This window comes from Orbicella faveolata, unplaced genomic scaffold (assembly GCF_042242905.1).
Source record: "Orbicella faveolata isolate gen_17 unplaced genomic scaffold, um_ofav_v1 contig_25, whole genome shotgun sequence".
Lineage (NCBI taxonomy): Eukaryota > Metazoa > Cnidaria > Anthozoa > Scleractinia > Merulinidae > Orbicella > Orbicella faveolata.
Genome location: NW_028301553.1, coordinates 16,099,656 through 16,122,500, shown reverse-complemented (window position 1 = coordinate 16,122,500; position 22,845 = coordinate 16,099,656). Strand labels below are relative to the sequence as shown.

At 38.6% G+C, this 22,845-nt stretch overlaps 3 protein-coding genes across 3 annotated transcripts in view; 2 read left to right on the top strand and 1 right to left on the bottom strand.

Annotated features, from left to right (window-relative positions):
- LOC110052752 (trace amine-associated receptor 9-like) overlaps positions 1–2,170 on the bottom strand; it is a 2,201-nt gene extending 31 nt beyond the window's left edge. The window contains exon 1 of the mRNA XM_020758919.2: positions 1–2,170. This exon is cut by the window's left edge and continues 31 nt beyond it. Within this exon, the coding sequence (XP_020614578.1) occupies positions 996–1,967 (972 nt within the window). The 5' untranslated portion in view covers positions 1,968–2,170 and the 3' untranslated portion in view covers positions 1–995.
- Positions 2,171–11,429: 9,259 nt separating this feature from the next.
- On the top strand, positions 11,430–13,431 carry LOC110052926 (trace amine-associated receptor 9-like). The gene has a single exon (XM_020759119.2). It carries the CDS (start codon positions 11,776–11,778, stop codon positions 12,700–12,702), a length of 927 nt encoding a protein of 308 aa, XP_020614778.1. The 5' UTR covers positions 11,430–11,775; the 3' UTR covers positions 12,703–13,431.
- A 1,316-nt stretch (positions 13,432–14,747) lies between these two features.
- Positions 14,748–22,583, top strand: LOC110052760 (small ribosomal subunit protein eS19-like). The gene is made up of 7 exons (XM_020758926.2): positions 14,748–14,769; positions 14,900–14,973; positions 17,695–17,795; positions 20,193–20,261; positions 20,528–20,642; positions 21,669–21,723; positions 22,496–22,583. The coding sequence occupies exons 2-7, from the start codon at positions 14,900–14,902 to the stop codon at positions 22,511–22,513; spliced, it is 432 nt and encodes a 143-aa protein (XP_020614585.1). The 5' UTR covers positions 14,748–14,769; the 3' UTR covers positions 22,514–22,583.
- Positions 22,584–22,845: the final 262 nt, after the last annotated feature.

The following is a 22,845-nucleotide window of genomic DNA, read 5'->3' as shown; positions in this document are numbered from 1 at the left end:
TATTATGTTTGAAAAACTGGCAAAACGTTAAAAACACTATGGTACCTGACAACGTTTTTTAAAAAATACGTCAAACAAACAGTAACACATTAACATATTGAGCAAGAATCCCATGGCGAATTGACGCGAAAACAAATTCAGTGGCATCTGCCGGTCATATGCTACTTTTTTTGTTTTGTTAATTTTTCCTCTTATTCGACGTTTACTTCTATTATTTAAAGACCCACCTCACGGAACATCTAATACTAGAGAAATAAACTTTGACAAACTGAAAAGTGCTCTTTGGTGTACGTAAACATAGTATGTTCTGTTTGACAAAGAAGCTGAAAGAGGCTCTCTTGAAACCACGAACGTAATTATAACTTGCAAATTATCCCAAAACAGCATTAGGGGATTTTGTTTTGGCCCTTTTCACTCTTTCTAAGTATCCATTATCAATATTGCTCTGATGAATCACAAAATCCGGCCGAAAACGTAATAGCTAAAGGCAGTCAACGATATCTTAGTTTTAAGAACGCGAATCACCAATACAAACCGCAGTTAGCGGTTTAATCAATGTTCAAAGGAAACTTTTCCATTCAGGCAAATGCATTCATATACGAGAGTTTCTCAATTACGGCAAATGAAATATTAGAAATTCACTGACGAACTGAGACGTTTAAAGCCACACGAAGCTTAAACAATGTCCTTCTAAATTCATGGACTAAAGTTAGGCACAAGTTTTAATTTATTCAGCGAGTCTATTCTTAAAGCCGGGCAGCCTTGATTATTTCACAATTTTTACCATTATTGACTCCTTCTACAAAGTCAGGTTAACATAAAGATGCAATAAAATAAAATGAAATAGAAGCGCTTATTGCGTGATAAATATTTAAAATAAGCTTATAATTTTTACTAGAATTTTCTCTAGGTTATTGAAGTGTTGTCGTTTTTTGGACTAAAAGACTTAGTTGCCAGACTGTAGCAAAAGCTCGTTTCATCTCGAGTCGGATATCTCACTGACTACTTGAGTGTCTACCGCGAAATGAAGACACAGCGTTCATTGATGTTGTGTTAGAGAACCAGCATTTGAAAACACGTTTAAAAGCTTGCCTATAATCCCGATTCCTTGCCGCGTAAATCCAAGGGTTTACCGCGGAACTGCCAAACGAACACAGCGCTCCCCAGAACCAGTATCGAATGATGCGGATCTTCAAACAGTCATTTGTTGTTAGGAGTTGAATTCCAGTGATGACCATGCTCGGAGAAGCCATGAGAAGGTAAATCCCGATTATTATCCCAATCGTGTTGGCCGCTTTTCGGTTGCGCTTCGTTTGAGAGGTCGTTGGATCGCTAGGGCCCGCCTCGGAAACCACAGAAACGGCTCGGGCTTCAGCTTCAATCCTTCTAGACTGGCTTTTGGCTGCTTTATAAATGTGATAGTAACTGTAACTTATGACCGCAAATGGAAGAGTGTAACCAACAATCGCCACGGCTATCCAAAGTTTTGGTAGGTCCACCGGCTCAGTGACTAGCAAACGGAGAAAGGAGAACGCAAACGAGAACACCCAAATGAAAGAAACGGCGAGGACACAACTGCGCATCGTCATCACGCGCATGTAGTAAAAAGCATCCGTTATGGCTAAATATCGATCTAAACTGACCGCGGCCAGGTTGAAAGTAGTCGTTATCAGTGTCTGCATGGACATTATTTCTGCTGCCACAGTCAAAGGGTGCTGATTCCGCCAGACATTAAGAGCGCTTTTAGCGACCCAAAGTGGACTGATTACCGCACCGACAAGGAAATCTCCAACGGCGAGCGATGCAATGTAGTAATTTGACACTGTGTGTAATGTTGGGGTTTGGTAAACCGAGAGGAGAACTATAACATTGCCGAGAATTGACAGAAAACCAGATACAGCATGGAGCACCACGAGAAAAATGGACGTTACGTATTCAAGTTCCCCACTACACTCTTCTGTGGACATCACAAATTAACTCTCTTCTCTAGCTTTCGAAGTTGGTGGTTTCATTCGTCGAGCCAGTTAACTGGTACTATAAAGCGCTCTTGACAACGCAAAGAGGGAAAATTCACTATTCACTCCGGTGTCCCCAAGTTTGTGCGCGGGAACTTCAGCCTGCGTCAGTTTGTTTTTATTAAGTCCAGCTATATCTATTTTACATTATGCCACCGTTGCTAGAAACGCTTCCGGCAGAAAAAGCATTCATTGGCTGACACAAGCAATTTAATATTTTGGAACGGTCATTCCCTGTTTGAAAACCTGCCAACCGTGACTAACAATTGGAACATTCAATCAACAATGGAGTGCGTGTTGTTACTCAAGAGTGAAACATAAGCAATGGCAATGAAACAGTCAGGAACGACTTTTAACTAGAGAGAGTATTCGGACCCCAACTGCTACGAGTTTAAATTGCTTCTCGAAATGGAATAAAAAGTGATCAAGTTAGTTTCCAAGCTTAATTTCTGATAATTGCGAATTTCCGCTCGCTTTAAAGCAATCAGTTTCTGCTTTTTCATCAGCGCTTTATTGCTGTGCTAAGTAATGATGGCTTTTTTTGGCAGGCGCCTAATTTTACGAACGTACTGTTTTCAAAACGGTTTAAAAAACGGTCTTGTTCAACATTTAAGTTTGTAAATTTTTCATTTTTTTAGGGTGTGTCCGAAATTATTTACCCTGCCGGAGGAGAAGGATAATCTTTTTTACTATACCTCAAAGAAATTTGTGGGGGTAAAATTGACTTTGCTTGTTTGATAACCAACCGGCCATGTCACCACAGTTTTAATAAAAAATTCTGAATGAATTTACCCCCTATACAAGCAAACAAATGTGGACGGAGATTACATACTGTGTTTTACGTTGAGTCCTTCTGAGTAAACCTAATAACACAGGTTGTCACGGGCCTTCAGAACAGAATCACTTTTAAATATTGTTAGCGACAAAGCTGCACCTCCTCATCTACAGCAATTATTTGACAAATATTTCTGTCTGTGACAATCTCCAAAGGCACCGAAACTTGTTGTTTTTAATCGTTTCGGAATTTTTAAGGTCTTTAGGTTAATTAAAATAAAACCGCAGGAAGCTTCAAATGATTATAGCTAGAATACAAGGACTTCCCCTTTAATCACCTAGGAAACAACCGCACCGCAAAGCATTAGAATTGCTGGGGAGTTGTTCGGGACCGTTTGTTCTTTGGGCTTAAGTAAACATGGCGATGTTTCAATATTGCAGAATTGTGTTCTGGGACTGAAATTTAAATTAAGGTGCTTATTGAATCAGTGAAGAAAAAACAATGTCAAAAGCCTTTTGAGCTGTCATTCGAAGTGTCAAAGTTTCTATGCCATACATGGTCGTATGCTTGTCAGTAGTTTAATAAAGGACTGGTTGCACTGCAAGCTGAGTCTACGCAACATTCTGTACGACAATAGCAACTGGACAGTTCAACGAAGAACTGACCACCTAAACAAACTGAGCAGAGGTCGTTTGTGCAGGCTAGGTTAGAGCACGCTGAGATTACGATGACTCGAACCTCCAAGAGAAGACGGGAAAAGGTTCAAGTTATCCGAGAGTTCGATTTACCTGTACTGAGAATAAATGATCGGAAATTGTCTAATCTAACGGTCTGCTTTTTGATCAGGTTTCGCTCAGAGAAAGAGTGACACTAGAACGATTCTCTACCAACAAAATTAACCATAAGTGGTTTGAAAGGAATAAAAAACAAAACAAAGAAGGAAAAGAATTTTGCGATTGTCCATTGTAATAGCTATAGGTAGTTGCAACACTGCGAATTAGTATTCTTGTCACAAATTAAATGGTCCGTTAATAGTCCCTGACTCGGTGTCTCTAGGCAACCAGCAGGCCATTTCTGTTGATGTTTTAGAAGAGCTTTGACTCATTGGACTTATAAGTAAATATGACTTGACTTATCCACAATAACATTTTAACGAAAATAACCTGAAGGGACACTACAATCATTTCGAGTTATCGAAAGTTCGAGTTACTGAGCGTAAAATTGCAATAAATGTAAGATACCACGTTCGAGGGGAAATTTTTGCTCCAGTTAGTGCGAAATTCTAGTTTCCAAGGTTTTGAATTAATTTCCTGTACTCGCGGCGAAATAAAAGTAGAATATTTCGTTTGGCTCAACCGAAGTTCATCAGCCACAATTAAAATGTGAAAGTTAATTAAGAAGGGTTCTATATCCTAATGAACATCATACACCCTTGTTAAGGTGAATTAATCAACATGGCACGAGCGTGGGACAAAGAAAAATTCTGAGTCCCCGACAGGAATCGATGCGATTAAAATTCGAGCTTAAAATTCACCATCTTTATTAATTTATCACTACTCACGATGACTTCGATAGCGTTGATCCTAGCAGTGTGCAGGACACCTGTCATATATGAACTCAGTTAAATGACCTCGCTCTCCATGAGTTCTCGTAGCTCAGTGGATAGAGCGCCCGCCCGGTGTTCGGGAGGTCATGGGTTCCATTCCTGTCGGGGACTCAGAATTTTTCTTTGTCCCAAGCTCGTGTCATGTTGATTAATTCACCTTCACATTTCATTACCGAGCTTAAAATTCACCATCTTTGTTAATGATACAACCTTCTTAACCCTTTGAATACCAACTACGCATATATATATATATATATATATATATATATATATATGCGTAATTAATGGTCGTGCTCTTTGTACCACTTGTGACGTCATCAATTTAATTGTCGTCAGTTATTTTTGATGAGCAGATAGTAGTGCTAGGCTAGCCCTTTCCGCACAATGGTCAGGTTTATATATCGACGATATTCCGACGTCGCAAATCGAAAAACAACGTTATCAGTTTTGGTGCAAAAACGGTGATGAAATGGTCCACAACGCCTATGATTGATCAAGGTCCATTTCCAGGCTTCGCCCGTAATTAACATCCAACTTTTCACTACAGCCAGAAAAAACATACAACGCAAAAGGTAGCCAGTGTAAAGGGGCCGAGAAAAACAGAAAGGAAAGAGCCAACAAACGAAATTGAGAACGGTTAATGGCAAAAAAAAAAATCCAAATTTTGGCTTATGCGCATGCCCGGACTTGAAGTTTTGCTCAATTTTGTACCTAATCCTCGAAAAATCTCTCCTTTTACTAAAAAAAAAGCTTTTTTAGCAAAACTTAGGCTGCTGCTGTAGCGTCATGGCAGCTAAACAACCTGACTAAACGGTTAAAAACGGTATTTTTTGGCGAAAGTTTGGTATTCAGAGGGTTAACCTTCCTGTTTTTATTGAAATATTCCACTTTTAAGCCAGCTTTTATTGCGCTCTGAGTACAGGAAATTGTTTTGTATTTTAATTATGATTCCAAAGCAGGAAAACAATATTTTTGGTTGTAAATAATATCTTTTCCACTGATAACAACTGTCCAGTAAAGATCCCCCTACCAACTTGGCACAAATCGGAGGAGTGGACATAATATTCTGCTCTGTAGATAACAAACCGCTTCTATAAATCTTTCTATTAAAAAAAAATGACTATCCAAGTTGATTTTGATATTAGGCAAATGTAAAAGCTTTCTGATAGATATTTGAATTAAAAATATTAATGTTGCATTTTCTAATTAAGATACAGCCTATGGAATCGACTGCACATAACCATTATTGTGATTACAGGTGAAAGTCATGTCGGTACTCTCTTGACAGTGTTGTGGGAAAATCTATTGATACCAAAGCTATACCTGTATGTCTCACAAATAGCTATGTTGGTAGCTAGCTAAGCAGGGAAAATATCACTGCAAAATGCGACGAACATATTAAAATCGGCCACATGATTGTCGGTCAGAAGCAAGTCATTCTGTCATTGTAATTGTTAATTAGTTACTTATTTTAAATTGTAATTTAGTTGTTACTTCTATTCCTAACGGTCACTTCTGAAGATGTATGTTGGAACATACGAAACGTCAAGTAAATGAACTTTGTTTTTTAACATGCGTTTTATTGCCATGTTTATCACCGCAGTTTGCTTGTTATTTCTTATCAAGTCATTTCTGATTATTTTTTTTTTATTAAAGGCGATCCTACGAAAAAGAACCTTCGTTCAATTCCTTGTGGTTTTATTTTGTCCTCTTGGGAAAATAGAAGGTGTTTAAACAGACTAGTCTCATGGTAACAGAAACGACGCATCCTGAATTTCCTCCGTCAACTTTAGTCGTTTACTCCCTATAGGGAGGTCTGAACCAATTGCTGTTAACCCCGTCACTTGACGTCATCATTACCTGAAAGCTAAACAGCTACAATGGTTTGGATTGGCTGAGATTCAAACATTCACATAATTATATGTAATTATGAGGAACATTCATTGCGGCTGCAACTTTTCATAGAGTTCAAAATTAATGTATTGTGAATGTGCTACTATGTAACCATGCATAACTACGTATAATCAGGAGCCATAATCGGGGACGGAGACCGTAAGTCTTGGGATCCGCGCGCACCTATGATATGGGACAATTTTCTATTTTTAGAACAAATTGCGCCATCCTGACGTCATATATCCGCGCGGATCCACGCACATGTCGGGGACTCTTGCGTGGATGTTGTCACGTTGCAAGATCAAATGGTGAGAGTTGAGAGACCTTGAGAGATTATCTTACGTATTTTTCACACCAATGGCAGGAAATAAGGCAGGGAATACGAACCAGGGCGCTTATATGTAGTTTTATGCTCTGAACTAACGGAAAAGGTGGGTTTTTCAGGGTCGAAAACAAGACTTCAATCTCCCGCTGGGAATGAATAATAAGATCTGCTCGCGCCAGTTGTAAGCTTACGCGTATGTTTTTGCGTTTGTTCTGACTTAACAATATAGCAAGAAAACTCTCCACTCTGGTATCGAGTTAATTTGAGAGTTTCTCAGACAATGGTTAATCATAACCAAAACCTGTTTTGATGGTTTCTTATTGTTTCTGCTTGTTTGGTGAGTTTGCAAAAGTTTTTGAAAGGAAAGTCTGACGCGTACAAGTAGCTCATTTGCATAGTGCAGCTCGTGCACTTTCAAGTCCGAGTCGGTGTTTTCAATTGTCAACAAATCTTGACAAAGATTTCTTTCGTTATCTTTTGTGCTGAGATGCTGCAACAAATTTCACGAACGCAAAAAAGGCTTCTAATATCGTGTGTTTCTTCAGCATAAGCATAGTGAAGTTTTACACTGCGAAAATGAAAATAGACAAAGCGTTTTGATAACTCGATCAACAAAATCGAAATCGTTATTCGAAGTTGATTAAAGAAAGCGTCATCGTAACTTTGCTGATCAGTTATTTCTGCTTTATTCACATATTTTCAGCTTAGCTTTTAATATGTGCTCAAACATTTATCAATCTTAAAATTCAAAAACTATAGTTATTGTTTGAGTTCGATGTACGCTTTCACACGAAAGTGCGACGGAAGTTCAATTTGTCATGTTTACTGACTGTACAAAACAAGCATCGGCGGGCTCTCCCATTAATCGACAACAGAGAATTTACTGAATTTTTACACGAATAAAACTGAGCAGTATCTACGGACGTAAAGTTATTGGGCCTTGATGAAACATCAAGCGTTGCTTACAATTCCGGCGAAACTCAAACTAGCAATTACCGCGATAGACTGGCAAATTCCTCGCAAGCGTGTGGCAAGAGGAGCTAGGAAACTATGAAGTCCTGAAGCTCTACTATATCTAAATATATCCAGCTAGTTTTTTGCTGTGTAATGGAAAAGCTGTTAATCTTCAACATATGTGAAATTTAAAGTGGAGTAATGTACAGCTCATGTAAAAGAAGCATCCGTCGGAACACAACTTGGTCAGTGATATATATCTAAAGCTTAAAGCGGAACATACCTAAATTCGACACTGTCTTACTGCACTCGAACTGGAGCAGCTTACGACGAAAATAGTTAAGCAAAATTCCAACCGACGCAAACGCGTTGAGTTGTGGGCCAAAAACATGAAAAATTTCGGGAATTTCGGACGCCATTCCCCCCCGCGCGACATCCGCATAAATCCTCGCAGCATGTACGCGCGTGTGCCGCGGCGATGGCGCAATTTGTTCTAAAAATAGAATTATTGTGCCATATCATGGGGACAACCCCAATACTAGAAATGGCGTGCGCTTACGGTCTCCGTTCCCGATTATGGCTCCTGGTATAATGTATTACATTATAAGTAATTATGCATGGTTACACTGGGTAGTGGAAACTGAATTCACATTTACCTTATCAAACAAGGTAAATGTGAATTCAGTTTCCACTATCCAGGAGAAATAATTCTATTAAATTTTATGAAACTTCCTGGAGTCGCCTAGAATCATAGCGGAGCTCCGCCAAGCGGAACCCGAAAACCATACGAACAGAAGAACCACATGCATGCATTGAAATAGAAAATCATGGTCAACATGGCTAGCGACGTGGATCGCGGGCGCGTATCCCAACCCCGTTCCCGGGTCTTTTCCCTTATCTAAGGGGAAAGCCCTGGGAACCAGGTTGTGGACATCCATGTTATAGTCAATTCACATCTGTCAAAACAAGATATCCGCTGACCAATATCACCTGACCGTATCGCGGGCTGAGGTTTAGAGCACCTCAACAACTATTGGATCGCAGGCTCAAACCAGATTAATTTATTGTAATAGGAACTCCGCTTTTAGGCTTGGCTAAATCTATCTATTATTAAGAATGGTAGTATTGCTTCAAGTTTGGAAGGAACAAAAGTCGCGAAGGTCTGGGAATAAGGCCTATTAAGACTCGACCTAGACTCCTCTCGTTCATCAGCGGTCGCTCCAAGAAAAGGATAAGCCTGTATGTATAAACACAGCGGTCAAACGTCTGCGCATGTGCGAGCAATGGAGCAACTAAAAGGCGGCCAAAAGATTTTCATGACACTGTTCTTTTCGTGGGTCATCGGTATCCTATAAATGACATTTTCCTCGTTATTCATATATTTGTTTATGTTTTAGCCGGTACAACGAGAGCTAACAGAAATAACTTGAGAGTTAAAAATTGTTCTACCTTCTGCTTGTTGCAAGTCTTTCTTTTCCGTGGTATGTATTTTCCGTGCTCCTTGAATTTTTTGTCCGCCTCGACTTTGCATTTAGTGCACCAGTTTTTCCCAGGCTTGTAGTTTAGAAAAGATTTTCCCACCTGGTCAAAGACCAGGTACAGGCGGTTTGGGATCCGTATTTTGGCCAGCTATGCCCCCATGACGATGGACATGAACACCGTTTGTCGTTTCGATTCATCTCGTTCCTGTGCTTCAGACAAATCAAGGAACCGGATGGAATCCCCACAGTCCTTGCCAAAATTTTTCCAGCTCGTCTGAGCGAAGCCGAATCACTGCAATTGTCTTTTTCTTCTCCCATTTTTCCTTCTTTTACACATCGTTTGTCGTCCGTTTCCGGCGTCACGCATCGTATGATTAATAAAAACAAATAAAAATATACTACGCCGTCGGCTCGTAGCATGACACGGGTTTTAAGACTTGTAAACTTTTTTGGTAAAGGTCAAAACAAAATGGTAAATCAACAGAATACCGGTAACTTAATAAACTTTGTGTCTGAAAAGTCTTAAGTTTTCCTTTTACCTGCTTTCTTTTCCTTTTACAGATTTCTATGAACTTTTCAATTTTTTTTCGTAAATTTTGCGTGACACCGGTTCTTTCCCATGTTTTCCTTTAAATTTTTGCGCGGGAAATTGGCGCGCGGCTGCCAAAAAATGTACCAATTTGCGCATGCCCGACGTTTGACCGCTGTGTTTGCATGTATATAATGTTGAATAGAGAGTTCATAATCATTCATTTTCAACTTTAAACTTCTACAGGTCTGAAACGTAAACGAAGTCACATCAATAACCTCAATGCAATCTTCAATTGAACGATGCAATATGTTGAAAATCCAGGCCAAATACAACTGACAGCTGCCTGTGATTGACCATGTAATTTACTTGTGATAATGACTGGCTGTCAATTTCTATTATTGTCTATCTTGTATTAAAGTGTTTTTCCTAATCTTAAAAATTTGCCATTCATCTCAAAGTAATTTCTCAGCTGAAAAAGAAAAAAAGCGATCATTCCGTGCATGTTTGAGGTGAAAAACATTAATGTAGAGTGTCGCGACGTGATAAAGTTTCCATATTTTCATGGCCCTGACGTTTTGACGTTAGTGTTTTGGCCACACAGTGGAAACGTGGATTGCCTGGGCTTTTTTCCTCTAAAAACGTGATCTCCTTTAAAAGTCTTAAGCTTTAAGTTGCTATGAAATGTAGTTTTCTGGCAGTTTTTTACACAATTACTTTGTGTTCATGCATGGGTCAAAGTGACGTCATTAAGATGATAACGTGATATGAGTTTTTCTTTTTTCGTGAAACGTGACTGTGGTTTGCGCGTTCACGAACATACAGAAAGTTCTCCCATCCAAAAGACATCAATTAGATAAGATTATCCGACAGTAAAGGCCTGTGAAGCAACTAGAGACGTACGTGTCGTATTTTCGTGCGCTGTACATAATCTGTTAAACAAACCAAACAAATACTTCACAAACATTTACACAGTATTCCTCATCTCCAAAAAACATCAATTAGCATAAGCCCAACTGGTAATGAATGCCTGCGAAGTCATTGGAGACGTGTCCTATATACGAGGGCTGCACATATCTGTATAAAAAGTCAAACAAATAATTCCCAGAAATTTGCACAGTGTTTCAGAAAGTCATATTTAAAAATATGCATAGAGTCAAAAATGGTTGGTGTACACTTGTGTGCAAAGTATAACTTTGAGTTTCCTTCCTGTGTGATAAAATGTATTTTCATTAGTAATGTTGAGCCATATAATCAGTGCACAAAAAAGCGAGCATTCCGATTCCAAACCTTTGGAGACCTACGCTAACACATCCTGACAGTCAATTTGGATAACTGGCGACAAAAATCATCTGAAATCTAACCTGGCTTCCCGTTTGATGGGTGTAAAGTGTTATCTGAGACATATCCCTTCCGCCGAGGCCGTTTTCCTATCGCATTGGCACCCGCATGTGGGTGAGTATAATTACTGAATAAATTATGTCCGGGTTTTAAACTCGTTTCCGAAAAAAGATACATACTGAGACTATGTTAAAACTACAACATCAAAGGGACATTTTTTTTAATGCTCCCTGAATGCTCCCAATTCAAACGTTTCTGTAGTCATGTCGGATTTCTGTCGCATCAGGAAAATTTAGCCGAAGGAAAATGGCAAGGATAGGAACAAACAGGCTAGGCTAGCTTTTGGTTTCAGCGTGGCTTATTCCAATTACATATACATACGTTCATATCCAAGCAATTGAAGTTTTTTTTACTATTACTTCATTATAAACACAGTTGAAGCGAATGTACTTAAATTGGACAGGTTCGTGAGAAAAGGCAATTCAATTCGACTGTTTTTCATCCTAATTTTGCGAAAGTTACATCACTGTGATTGGCTGAGTGCAGGCCAAATTTTCGTTTATATTTAATTTTTATTGCAGTGCAATTTATGCGCGCGTTCGTAATTTTCTCAGTCATGTAACAAATGGGAAATTGTAAGAAAGCTCGAACAATTAACGATTTACACCCATGGTCGGCTATTTGAAAATTCTTTCAAATTGCTTTCGCTAAAAGGCCCGTGCAATTTTGAAAGAATTTTCAACTATCACTTGTACTTTAAATCCTTAATTACAATCGCATTCATACGATTGGTTATACTAATGGTTTCTATTCCGGACCTTTAGAGTGCTTTTCGATGACAACCAAATAGCGCGTTATGGCAGATCAACCACACTGCACGGGTGAGATATCGTCTTTTTCGGCTATAATCCTGGGAATTATCAATTCAGTTTCTGGACTAGCGGCTGTCTTTGGAAATCTTATAGTACTCATCACCGTTATCAAGAGCCCGTCACTTCATCAGCCATGTTATTATCTCCTGACATCTTTATCGACCATCGATCTCTTCGTCGGCATTGCAGTGAATCCTCTTTACATCATGTTAACTAACTTTGTTTCATGGCAATACAGAGAAGAGCATCTACTGCAGCTGGAGAGCTTTTTTGCCATGTCCAGCGCAATGATAATCATGCACACCTTAAGTGTAATGAGTATCGAGCGATACATCGCGGTCATTGACCCTTTGCGCTACTACAGTGTTGTTACAGTAAAGCGAAGCTGCATCTCAATCGTAATCGTCTGGGTATTTGGCTTCACGCTCAATTCCTTTTTCTTTGCGCTCTCAAATGAGGACTTGCCAAAACTTTGGATTATCTGCGGAATGCTCACTGGGCTTTCTCCCACGCTGGTTATTTTCTTCTGCTATGGAAAGATTTTCCTAGCAGCGCGCAGCCAGTCAAGAAGAATTGCTGTGGCAGAGCGCAATGTGTCGGCCGTTTCACGAGACGAGGAAGGGGCAGTGACTAACACAGGAACAACTTGTTCAGTGGAGGCCAAACGAACCAAGAAGACAGCTTGGACGGTTGCCATTGTTGTTGTTGTAGCAATTGCTCTTTCCATGCCAGTGAGCGTTGTCAGCGTTTTGCAGATTGCCACGACTGATTTGTGTCGTCGCAGGCAGTACAATCGAGCCTGGATGTGGGCCGCCACATTGTCCCTCACAAGCTCAGCAATGGATCCGTGGATCTATGCATTGAGAATTCGGGAGTTCAGGGCTTTTTTCAAACGAGCGCTGTGCATTTAGTGACATTTATTGAGTAAAAAATGAACTTGATGACAGCAGCAAAATATTAGCCAGGCGAATGGTAAAAATATCAAGCCCGAACAGAATTTTAATTCAGAGAAACTGGTTAAATTCAATTTCGGGCTTCTTCCTAACATGCGTACAGGTGTTCGGACGAAGGGCATATTATTGAACACCGCTCATGTTACATGAGGCTTCGTCCCTCAGGGTAAACAACATACGTTTACGTTTAATTTAAAGTCGCCTTTTTTCAAATAATAGGAAAAAAATACAAACTGTAGCTTGCAACCAATTCACTATAAAGAAAGCTATACGGCATTAACAACGCTGAAAAAGTAATTGATTTTTTTTTTTCCATTTTACCGGTAACGATCAAGTCAGTTTATTGTTATGCTGATGTTAGTTTAGACAGATATCATTAAGAAATGTAAATGACTAATGTGAATATCAGTCAATCCATCAAATGCATGAGCTATATGTTAGTTTTGTAACGTATGTATTCAGTAGTATAGTGTATTAAAGTTGGGTTGGAAAGCGATTTAATATTTGTATTTAAGCAGCGGTTAGTGTAAATACACCGCTAAAGATTGTGCTATGTATTGAATAAAAAAAGGAGACGACAATGGAAAATAAAATAATGGCGGAACTGAAGTTTGGATGCTTATTTAACTTTTTTGGAGCAATGAAGTGGACTTCCAAAATTTCCGATCATGCAAAAAAAAAATAAAATTGATATGGAGGCAACTGGCAATGTACATGCATACTGTTAGTTTAAGCGCACATCGTGATTACTTTGCAAAACAAAACTCTAAAAAAATTATTAAAACTGATATTAACGATTTTTGACATTTAAACATCCATTTGTGACTGTCCACCATCAGTAATGTAAATTAAGGCAAAGAAAAGCATGTCTTTGTGATATATGAATGCGAATTTAAACTGAAACGATCGGTCGTACCAAAGAAAATTACGAGCTTTTTTGTCAGAAAAAAGTAAGGCAAAATTAGTTCGGCGTGCGCTCGCTTGAAGTGCTTCAGTTAAGCCCTAATGGACAAAGACACCAGGCAAATCTATGTCTTATCTGACCTCAAACGAAAAGTCTGAAAGACACTGAAATATGCCTGAGTGTGTTAAAAGCCAGCGCTTGCAATGAAACTGAAAAATCCCGACATAGCACTATACAGTTAACTTGCATCACTTTCGAAACAAATGATTTAAGATTCGTCGAAAGCTGAGTTAATAAACACAAATATTAACTGGAAGGAAGCATCTCCGTGAAAAAGGCAAACATCAAATAGCACCCAGAGCCTTCAAGATTTGATGAATTTATAAGTTTTGATCTTGCTTGCAAAATACAGTTACTTAATTAAAGCTGTACTACATCACAACTTAATTCAACATACATACAAGTCATACAGATTTACAGAGTAGCTAAGAAGCTAATATCGTGGAGAAAAATAACATTTAAATATAAAAACAAACAATTGTGTAGATTTTCGCTTATTTATTTCCCAAACCACTGAATATCCATTTCTAATGGGAGGCTGACCAGCTGCTTTTCTTTTGTGCAACAAAGTTGAAGCACAAATTCTGGTCGTCCGAAAACAAATGTCCGACCTTATTTCAGCCAGGCGTTTTGATTTAATAGCATGTTTATGTTGTTTATTTGCTAAGGCATTTAAGATCAATTCCAAGCAAGTATGCTTTCTTCCTGGTTTTACGCTGATTTAAAATAAAATCCATAGAAAGAAATAATAAATAATTATTTGACTAAAGTGTCTGAAACACCGTGATTACGAGGATTATTTCCTAATCTCATTATCATGATTTTCAAAGTAAGGGTGCGAAGTACATCGATTAAAAGTTAATCATTTCCCCGAGAAGGTCGTTAAAACTGTTATTTTTAAAGGCAAAGTAACAATTTCATATTCCCCGTTTCCAAAGTCCCTAGGACTACTCACTTACAATTTTCCCCTGCGTCTACATCGAGAGAGAGACTGGCAATGAGCCACGCACCCCTTATGGCGCGCGGGCCGCCCCGCATTCTTTCTCTTCTCTTCTAGCAAGGTAAGATGGCGGACATCATCTCTTGATCGAACCACGTGTACTTATGTTGTACAGCTTTGATAGGGAATAAAAAGGCCATCTAACTCCTCCTTTTCTTATCGTGAGCTAGAGTGTGGGTTTTTCGTTCCAGATGCCTGGTGGTGTGACAGTAAAAGACGTTTGTCCTCACGAATTCATCAGGGCTTTGGCAGCCCATCTGAAGAAGTAAGAAGTTTGTTAAAGTGTTTTGTAATCGTGGTTTTGAAGATCGCCCAACGATTCAACTTTGTTCTTTATACATTTTACTTTATTTTCGAAACTGTCTTCAGATAATGTTTGAAAGAGATCATATTAAATCGACTCTTGTTCGCGTTCGAAGCAACAAATAAATAGCTTAAGCTTAAATCAAGTCGAAGATAATTTAAGCTTACGCTGTTATAAACTGACAAAAGTAATGTTTCGTAAACTGTATAAAGCTTTAGAATGTTGTTAGGTAACTACTGCTTCAGAATGTTGTTAGGTAGCTGATCGAAATCGTTATGAGATTTAACGTGTTCATGTTGTTTAGCAACTGGGACTTGATCAGATAACTCTATCGCAATGATAACAGGCTCACAGAACCCCACAAGGACTAGATAAGGGCTGTTAATTCATAATACCTGTTTTTGCTGAGCATGCTTGATAGGCCTTTGATGTAGCTTGTGAACTCACCTGTTGATGGTATAATCCCAGTGTACCTAATCAATGAAAATTGATCATTGCTTACCAATCGATATTATCAATGTAGTCGTTAATAGTAAGTGAAGTACAGTGCCGGTCAAAGGGACTGCAGCATTACACACGTGTTAAATGCGTGTACTACAGGCACATTACACACAGTGTCCATGCACCTTACACGCACCTTACACGCAATTACACGAAAATGCGTGTAATTACACGCGTGTAACTACACACAGTGAACATGATATTGCATGTAAAATTACTCGCAGTCGTTCAACTGGAACTCATTAAGTGCGTGTATGAGAACAAAATATTAAAAGTGCATTTAATGAAAACAAAACATTTACCATGTGACATTTACCGTACTGGACTGCACAGCGATACAGTTTAGTCTTTCGCCTTCTTGCTTCTGGTCATCAAACATTTCTGATAGAATCAACCAGTTTCCTTAAACCAGCTTACTGCTTTACAGTGAAAGTATTTTTCCTCTGTAGTTTCAACAAGCGGCGCCAGCAGCGGGGAGGCATGCTTAAGCTAGGATTCACTGAGATAACAGAACATAAAAATATAATGACACTCAATTTTAAATTACAGCAATCAGTGTACTTTAGATCAATCTGAAGATTCATTAAAAATAGTGCTCCGAAGTATTCGGACTTAACCGGTGTTCAACAGCTTTTCCCGTTATGTTTTTTTTTTCTTTTCGTGAGAAACAACAAGGCTGCCAGCGACTGACAAAGTGAGGCTTGATGGATACGAAATAACAGCAAACCACAATATTTCACTTGAGATTTTCAGTTAATTTTTAAACATCAGTTATACTTCTTTAAGTGTAAAAAGCCGTAAAAGATTCATCATTAATAGCTCAGAAACAAATGTTCTCCATATGAAAACATTGTTTTGATCTGATAGAAATGAAATTCGATCTGCTTCTTGAAAAGCGTTGCCTAGCACGTGACCAAAATCTACTCCAGGCAGAAATCCTGTGCAGTGTGAGAGTTCTTTTGAAATCATTTACTTCTTCGTTTTATTCCATGCACGAATACATATACAGACACGCAATGATCTGTCAACCAGACTTAACCCACGGATGAAAATGCCAATGTTTTTCTCAAACTTAGCTTATCGGTAGTCTGAGTGAAGTGTATTGTAATTTAAGCCGAATGATCGACCAAACCGGGTGTAAACATTGCGGGTTTACACACCAATATGATGAATTGAAAATTAATGAATTCGCTTAGATTTTGTTTAAAAAAATTTCGATTCTTCGCTATTTAAGATTAAGAGAGAATCCGCGAGTTTCTGTTTGAATCCCTATTTCATTGTCATCGAAGGAACAGGAGTTGAAAATGACATTTCTTGCGTGGGTAACATTACCCGTACGTTGTACATGTTTTAACGTAAACGAAAGCCCAGAGATCTTAAGCAGAAGTGCGGGCTGCTACAGATTAAGAAAGAGTATTTGTTTGGTAGGTGCCCAAGCTAGTCCATTAATTTAGCAATGCTTGTCGGCTTTTAAATTTACTTTTTGTTGTGAACATTGAAAGTCGCGCGTTTCGAATACAAGTTAGTAGTGGCTTTTTGTTTTGCACAATACACACAACTGCGTGTATGAATAACAGAGGTTTCTTGCTCCAATTAAAATACACGCATTTGCGTGAAATTACACGCAAATGCATGTAACTACCAGATTAGTAAATTTTACACTGTGTAATTACACGCACCTTACACGCACTGTCTACGCACTGTCCACGAATACCACACGCAGACTACACGCATTTTACGCGTGTGTAGGTGCTGCAATCCCTTTGACCAGTACTGTATTATCGATTGGCCGATGAAAATCTTTAGTCACAATAGAAAACCTCGTAATTTCTAACAATTCTTATGAATGATTGACAAGCAATTTATCATAAGTTATTGATAACATTTTTTGAAAGAGGATGTTTAGTCCTGGATGTAGTTCAGTTCTGCAGTGGAACAGATAGTGTGGAATAATTCCATTAATTGAGTAATTGCTCTCAATTAATATAGGTTATATCGATTATCAATTTTCATTGATTGGGCAATTGTTGAACTAAGCATGCCAGGTATAATTTATTTTCAATTCAATCATTTATTTAGACATGTAACATGTGCCACAGCAAGTTTGATATGTGTGAAATGATCCATAGACAACCGTTGTTTTAATGCTCCATTAAAGTATTCCTTTTTTTTTCAAATTAGGGGTGGCAAGCTGAAGGTACCAGAATGGGTTGATCTGGTAAAAACAGCCAAAAGCAGGGAACTTGCTCCTTATGATCCAGATTGGTACTTCATCAGGGCAGGTGAGAGCACTTTGACACTGTGTGCACAGTCTCAAATTTTATTTTGGAAAATTATTTTGTAAAGTTTCCTTACTGTCAAGTTGTTAACTTTCAAGTAGTCAGTAAAACAACTCAGAACAGATGAGAAGTCTCCAAAAATTGTTGACAAACTGTACAGGGTTCGTACAGGTCCAGGAAAACCTGGAAAGTCCTGGAATTTTATTGTGGCATTTTCCAGGACTGGAAAGTCCTGGAAAAGGGCTACTGGTCCTGGAAAGTTCTGGAAATCTGTTAAACTCAAGGAAAAAAATATGAAATGTATGGCAGACAGTAAGGAGAATTACATTAAGATCTTGGGAGTGAAAGGGTTAATATGAATTTTAGAGTCCTGGAAAAATCAATCTGAGTCCTGGAAAAGTCCTTGAAATTTGTTTCTGAAAAAGAGTACGAACCCTGCTGTACTTGTAAACATTTAGAAGATAAAGTTGAACTTGGGGTTTCATTAAGAGACGGGCACCATACAGATTGACATGCTGTGTGAGGGACGATTTTGCCTGCCTTGTTTAACCATCTGTAGGAAAGTTTTTGTTTTAAAAATATTTCAGCTTAAAAAGTTTTGCCTGCCTGTGAAAACCAGTTGCCATCCTACTGAAAAGGTTAATGAAACTGGGCCTGTGAACTTGGCAGCAATGTTTTTTAGAATTGGTGAAAATGTAATGAAAATTATGTTACCTCGAAGCTTAATTGTACTTAGGCTTTGTTGCTCTTCTTTACAGTTACCTTTTTTCCCAAAAGCTTTTTGTGCAACTCATTTGCAAAGAATTTTTGGTATCCCTGAAGATACACGTAATTGAAGTTCCCAGGGTTCTCCCTTGTTTTCAGTACAACAGGTAAAAGAGCATTTTAAACCGGTAAAGCAATCAGTTGAATCGCAGCCTTGTTTATTAGGTCTGCTCTGTAAATTACATGGAATTGAAATTTGCCCCATTCTTGTCAGCTTCAGCTCTGACCTTAACTTAAACCTTTACAGATACAAGTTTTGCGCTCATTGCTAAGTAGTTTGTGTGAGTATTAAATACAATACAAAAGATCAATGGTTGTCAGAACGTTCCTTGTGATTTTCTCATTGTTCCTGTCAGTTTATTTCGGCAGCAACACTTAAGAGCTAACATCGAAAGCAAAACCGGTTTTTTCTTAGCCTTTTTTTTAGACGCTTGGTCAACGTCTCAATACATAAATCATCAATAACTTGCTCTACTTTCTATCGGTATCCTGTCCCCTTATTGAACTGTTCACCAGAAGGAACATTTCAAAAACGGAAGGAACTAATAAAAACATTTTCTTAAAAAGACCTCCATCTAATATGCATTACAGTTTACTAATTTCACACTTTTGGCTTTAGATGTCAAATGAAATCAAACAGCATTTTCATTTTTGAGTGTTTTACTCGTTGTCTTAATTCTCTTGCCCTAAAGTCAGAGAAAAGGAGGCAAAAGCTACTTCCGGGGTATCCTCGCTGTGCTTACATGAATTGTCACTACAGAATCAGCAGTCCTCTCTCAAAACCAAACGAAATTTCTACATATTCGTTTTCATTCATGTTCTGGAAGGGTTTTATTTTCAAGGATTCTCTCAAAACGTTGTCTGAAAATAGATTTTAAACATTTTTGACCTGAATGTGGAGCATTTCGTGACAAAGATGAAGTTTTCGCTCACCACACGTGAATGTTGGTCAATTTAGCAACACCAGTTTTCTAAAGCCGATAGTTAGGTGGGAAGTTCATGGAACTGATTTTCCCACATTGCTTGCAAATCAAATACTTGCAACGTCTGAAATAACTTTACCTGTAACTGTTTCCATTCGTGTCTTCTTGCCATTACTGACGGAGAGAAATGAGAACAACGTTCGTTGTCGCTTCATCCTGAAACTGAACGTAAACAACTCCAATGCACGTGTGAAGAAATGACATCTGCCACGATGGAATGGTGGCAGAAAGTCCACCAAAAATTCGCGGATCTTGCCTCAAAGTTTGAACGCCACAGATAATACTTACAAACCATAGCCTGTGCAATTTATCTTTTAATCTGTTTATTTATTCTTTTACAAGGATAAAATACCGATTACGTCGATGAAACAACTATATTTGTTTTCTCTTACCTGTTGAATTTTCAAGAATTCCAAGGGATTTTAGGTGGTAATGAGTGGTGCTACAGGCGGTAAATTTTACCGGTTACCGCCTGAAAAGGAGAACACTGAGTTCCCTACCACTTTAATCTTTAATGGATTTGTGTTCAGTGACTGCGGTTTCAACTCCTCCTCATATTGTAAATAGCCAACTGGTTTGCCTGTAATATACCTAGATCAACTGCCCCAGAGAGGTGATATTGTACTTATGCATTTGTTTGTGGTGTTTTCAGCATCAATCCTTCGTCATGTGTACCTTCGTAATGGTATTGGTGTTGGTCACCTAACCCGCGTTTATGGAGGTATGGAATACAACACTGATTCTAATGTTTGCATTAAATTCACAGTTGAGGTATGCTCAACTGAGGAGATAGGGGAAAACTCCAAAGTGGCTTTAAACAGTTCTAGTCAGGGCTTGAATTTAGTGGTTCATTTATGTTATCCTGCAAATTATGTCAAGCCCTGTTTGATGTATGTAATTACTATTATTATTTATGATTCAGGCTAAGCTGCCCTTGACATTTACTGTGATATTGATTTATTAGCGACTGTTTTTGTGTTTGTGCAGGACGTAAGCGACGTGGTGTGAGGCCAAGCCACTTTGAGCGTAGTTCATCATCTGTTGCTCGCAATATTATGAAAGGCCTTGAACAACTGAAACTGATAGAGAAGGATAACAGTGGGTGAGTTTTGTGGCTCTTTAGCTCCTAAGATTGTGAGAACACAATTTGCTCAAATTCAATAAAATTTTGGTTACTTTTATTTGGTCACACATTAGTTTTCACGCATTAGTTTTATACAGACTCAAACATCAAAGCCTTGAAGCTTATTAACTAATACAGTATGAAGGTGCAGTCCAGTCTACCTAATAAACAAAGCTTTCATTTCAATCAAAACACTTCAGTCTGCAGACTTGAGAAAGGTTAAAGCCTCATTGTGCAGCATCTTAAAGTACTACATGCTCGAAAGGCGTAGTGGACTCTATTATATTTTCGTTGGTCGCATTGATTTTACCCACATTCACACAGTTTAAACTTACATTGTATTACTTGCATGTAAGCTTGGACTAAACAGTTAGAGACTTGAGGCTTGTTCTCATATGCTGCTGGTATATATTTAGTGTGACATTGTTGCCAGTATGCCTGTCATTGGCCAGAAGTCAATGTATTCTGGGCAAGCCCCGGGTTTATTTTTGATGCATCACCAACATACATGTACTCAAATAGGTGCAAATTGTGCAAAGATCAACTTGGATACATAAATTAATTGCCAGCTACTACCCACCCACTCATAGGGTTTTCAAAATTAGCCATTAAGTGTGTGTGACATGTGTGCTAGAAATCCACCAGAATGCACCTGAATGCAAAAAATTTTTGAAAATTTTTCATCACCTGCCCCCTAAGCAGGAGAAGGTAACGAACTATAGCATTCTTACACACCCGGCTGCCTTGATCGCGAGCAAGTAGTGCTCTACACTATAGTATTTCCTCCTGCTACTTTACTTCAATTTGAAAACCCTGAGATCAACTTGGCAGGCATGCCAAGGGACAATACTGGCGGCAGGTTGTGTTGCTGGCAATTGATTTTCCTATGTGCAGAAACAGTGTGCAGGTCAGTGCCAGCTTTTATTTGCCTGGCATGTTCTTGCCATACATGTATGAGAGCTGGGGGTTACCTCATTAATTTACACATAATTCTGGTAATTTTAGTGGCCGATCAATCACCAGTCAAGGACAGCGGGACTTGGACCGTATCGCTTGCCAGGTAAAATGACATTCTTGGTTCCATAAAATTATTATTGCACATCATTTCAGGAAATCCAAAAAGACAAAAAAAAAAAAACATTTTCAACCAGTTGCTTCTCTTGACCCCACCTTGGGCAAATGCCCTGACATGTTACTTCTTTGGACTGCAATAATAATATTGCTTGCAAATGGCATATGCATTGTAGTATTGTAGATAAGCTACCTTTCATTTGACTGGCCTTGATATGGCCTGCGGAAATTGCTCTCTGGACAGGTCAAACGTCAAGGGGAGTAGGGATGGCACAGTGGTGAGAGCGCTCGCCTCCCACCAACATGGGCTGGGTTAGATTCCAGCTAAGTGTCATACGTGTATGTGGGTTGAGTTTGTTGTTGGTTTTCGCCTATCTCTGAGGGTTTATCTCCAGGTTCTCTGGTATTCCTCCCATCGTAAAAACCAACATCTCCAAGTTCCAATTTGACCAGGATAGGGGACCTGCATGAAAACCAGCTAAGGCTGACATGGCTTCCTCTCTAAATATTGTACATTTGTTTATGATTTTATGTAAGGAATTTTTCCCTATTTTGATGGAAGGCATAGAGGAATTTGATATCAATCTGTGTAGGGTGCATGTTGTATAGAGGTTGTATGATGTATGGTTGTATGTTGTATGTGCATGCTGTATAAATATTAGACTATTTGCTTTTAAGACACAAAGCAACTTATGTGTTTGCAAGACTTAAGTTCAATGAACATTTCGTCCTGACAAATTTCTTTCGTTCTGTTTTCACAGGTTATGTCAAGTGCTTAAAACCAAAGCCAAAACATGTAAAATTTCAACAAAAAATAAAGAAATCTGTTTTACAGTGATTCAAGATGAACTTGCTGCGTATTTAATTTTTACTGAAAATGACAGCTATAAATGTATGTCAAGTGACAAGAAGCTGTCAGTCTGTCATAGTCTGTTACACTGTCAGATAACACTGTCAAATAACCCAACCTGAGTAAATGGATATCTTTCTTTCAGGCTACACAATAACTTGTATCAACACCTATTTTTTCGCTGTAAGCTGTCCATTACCGTGCCCCAACTTTTTATTCAGTACGTCTTACGCAGTCTACATAAAAATTGCCCTACGAGAC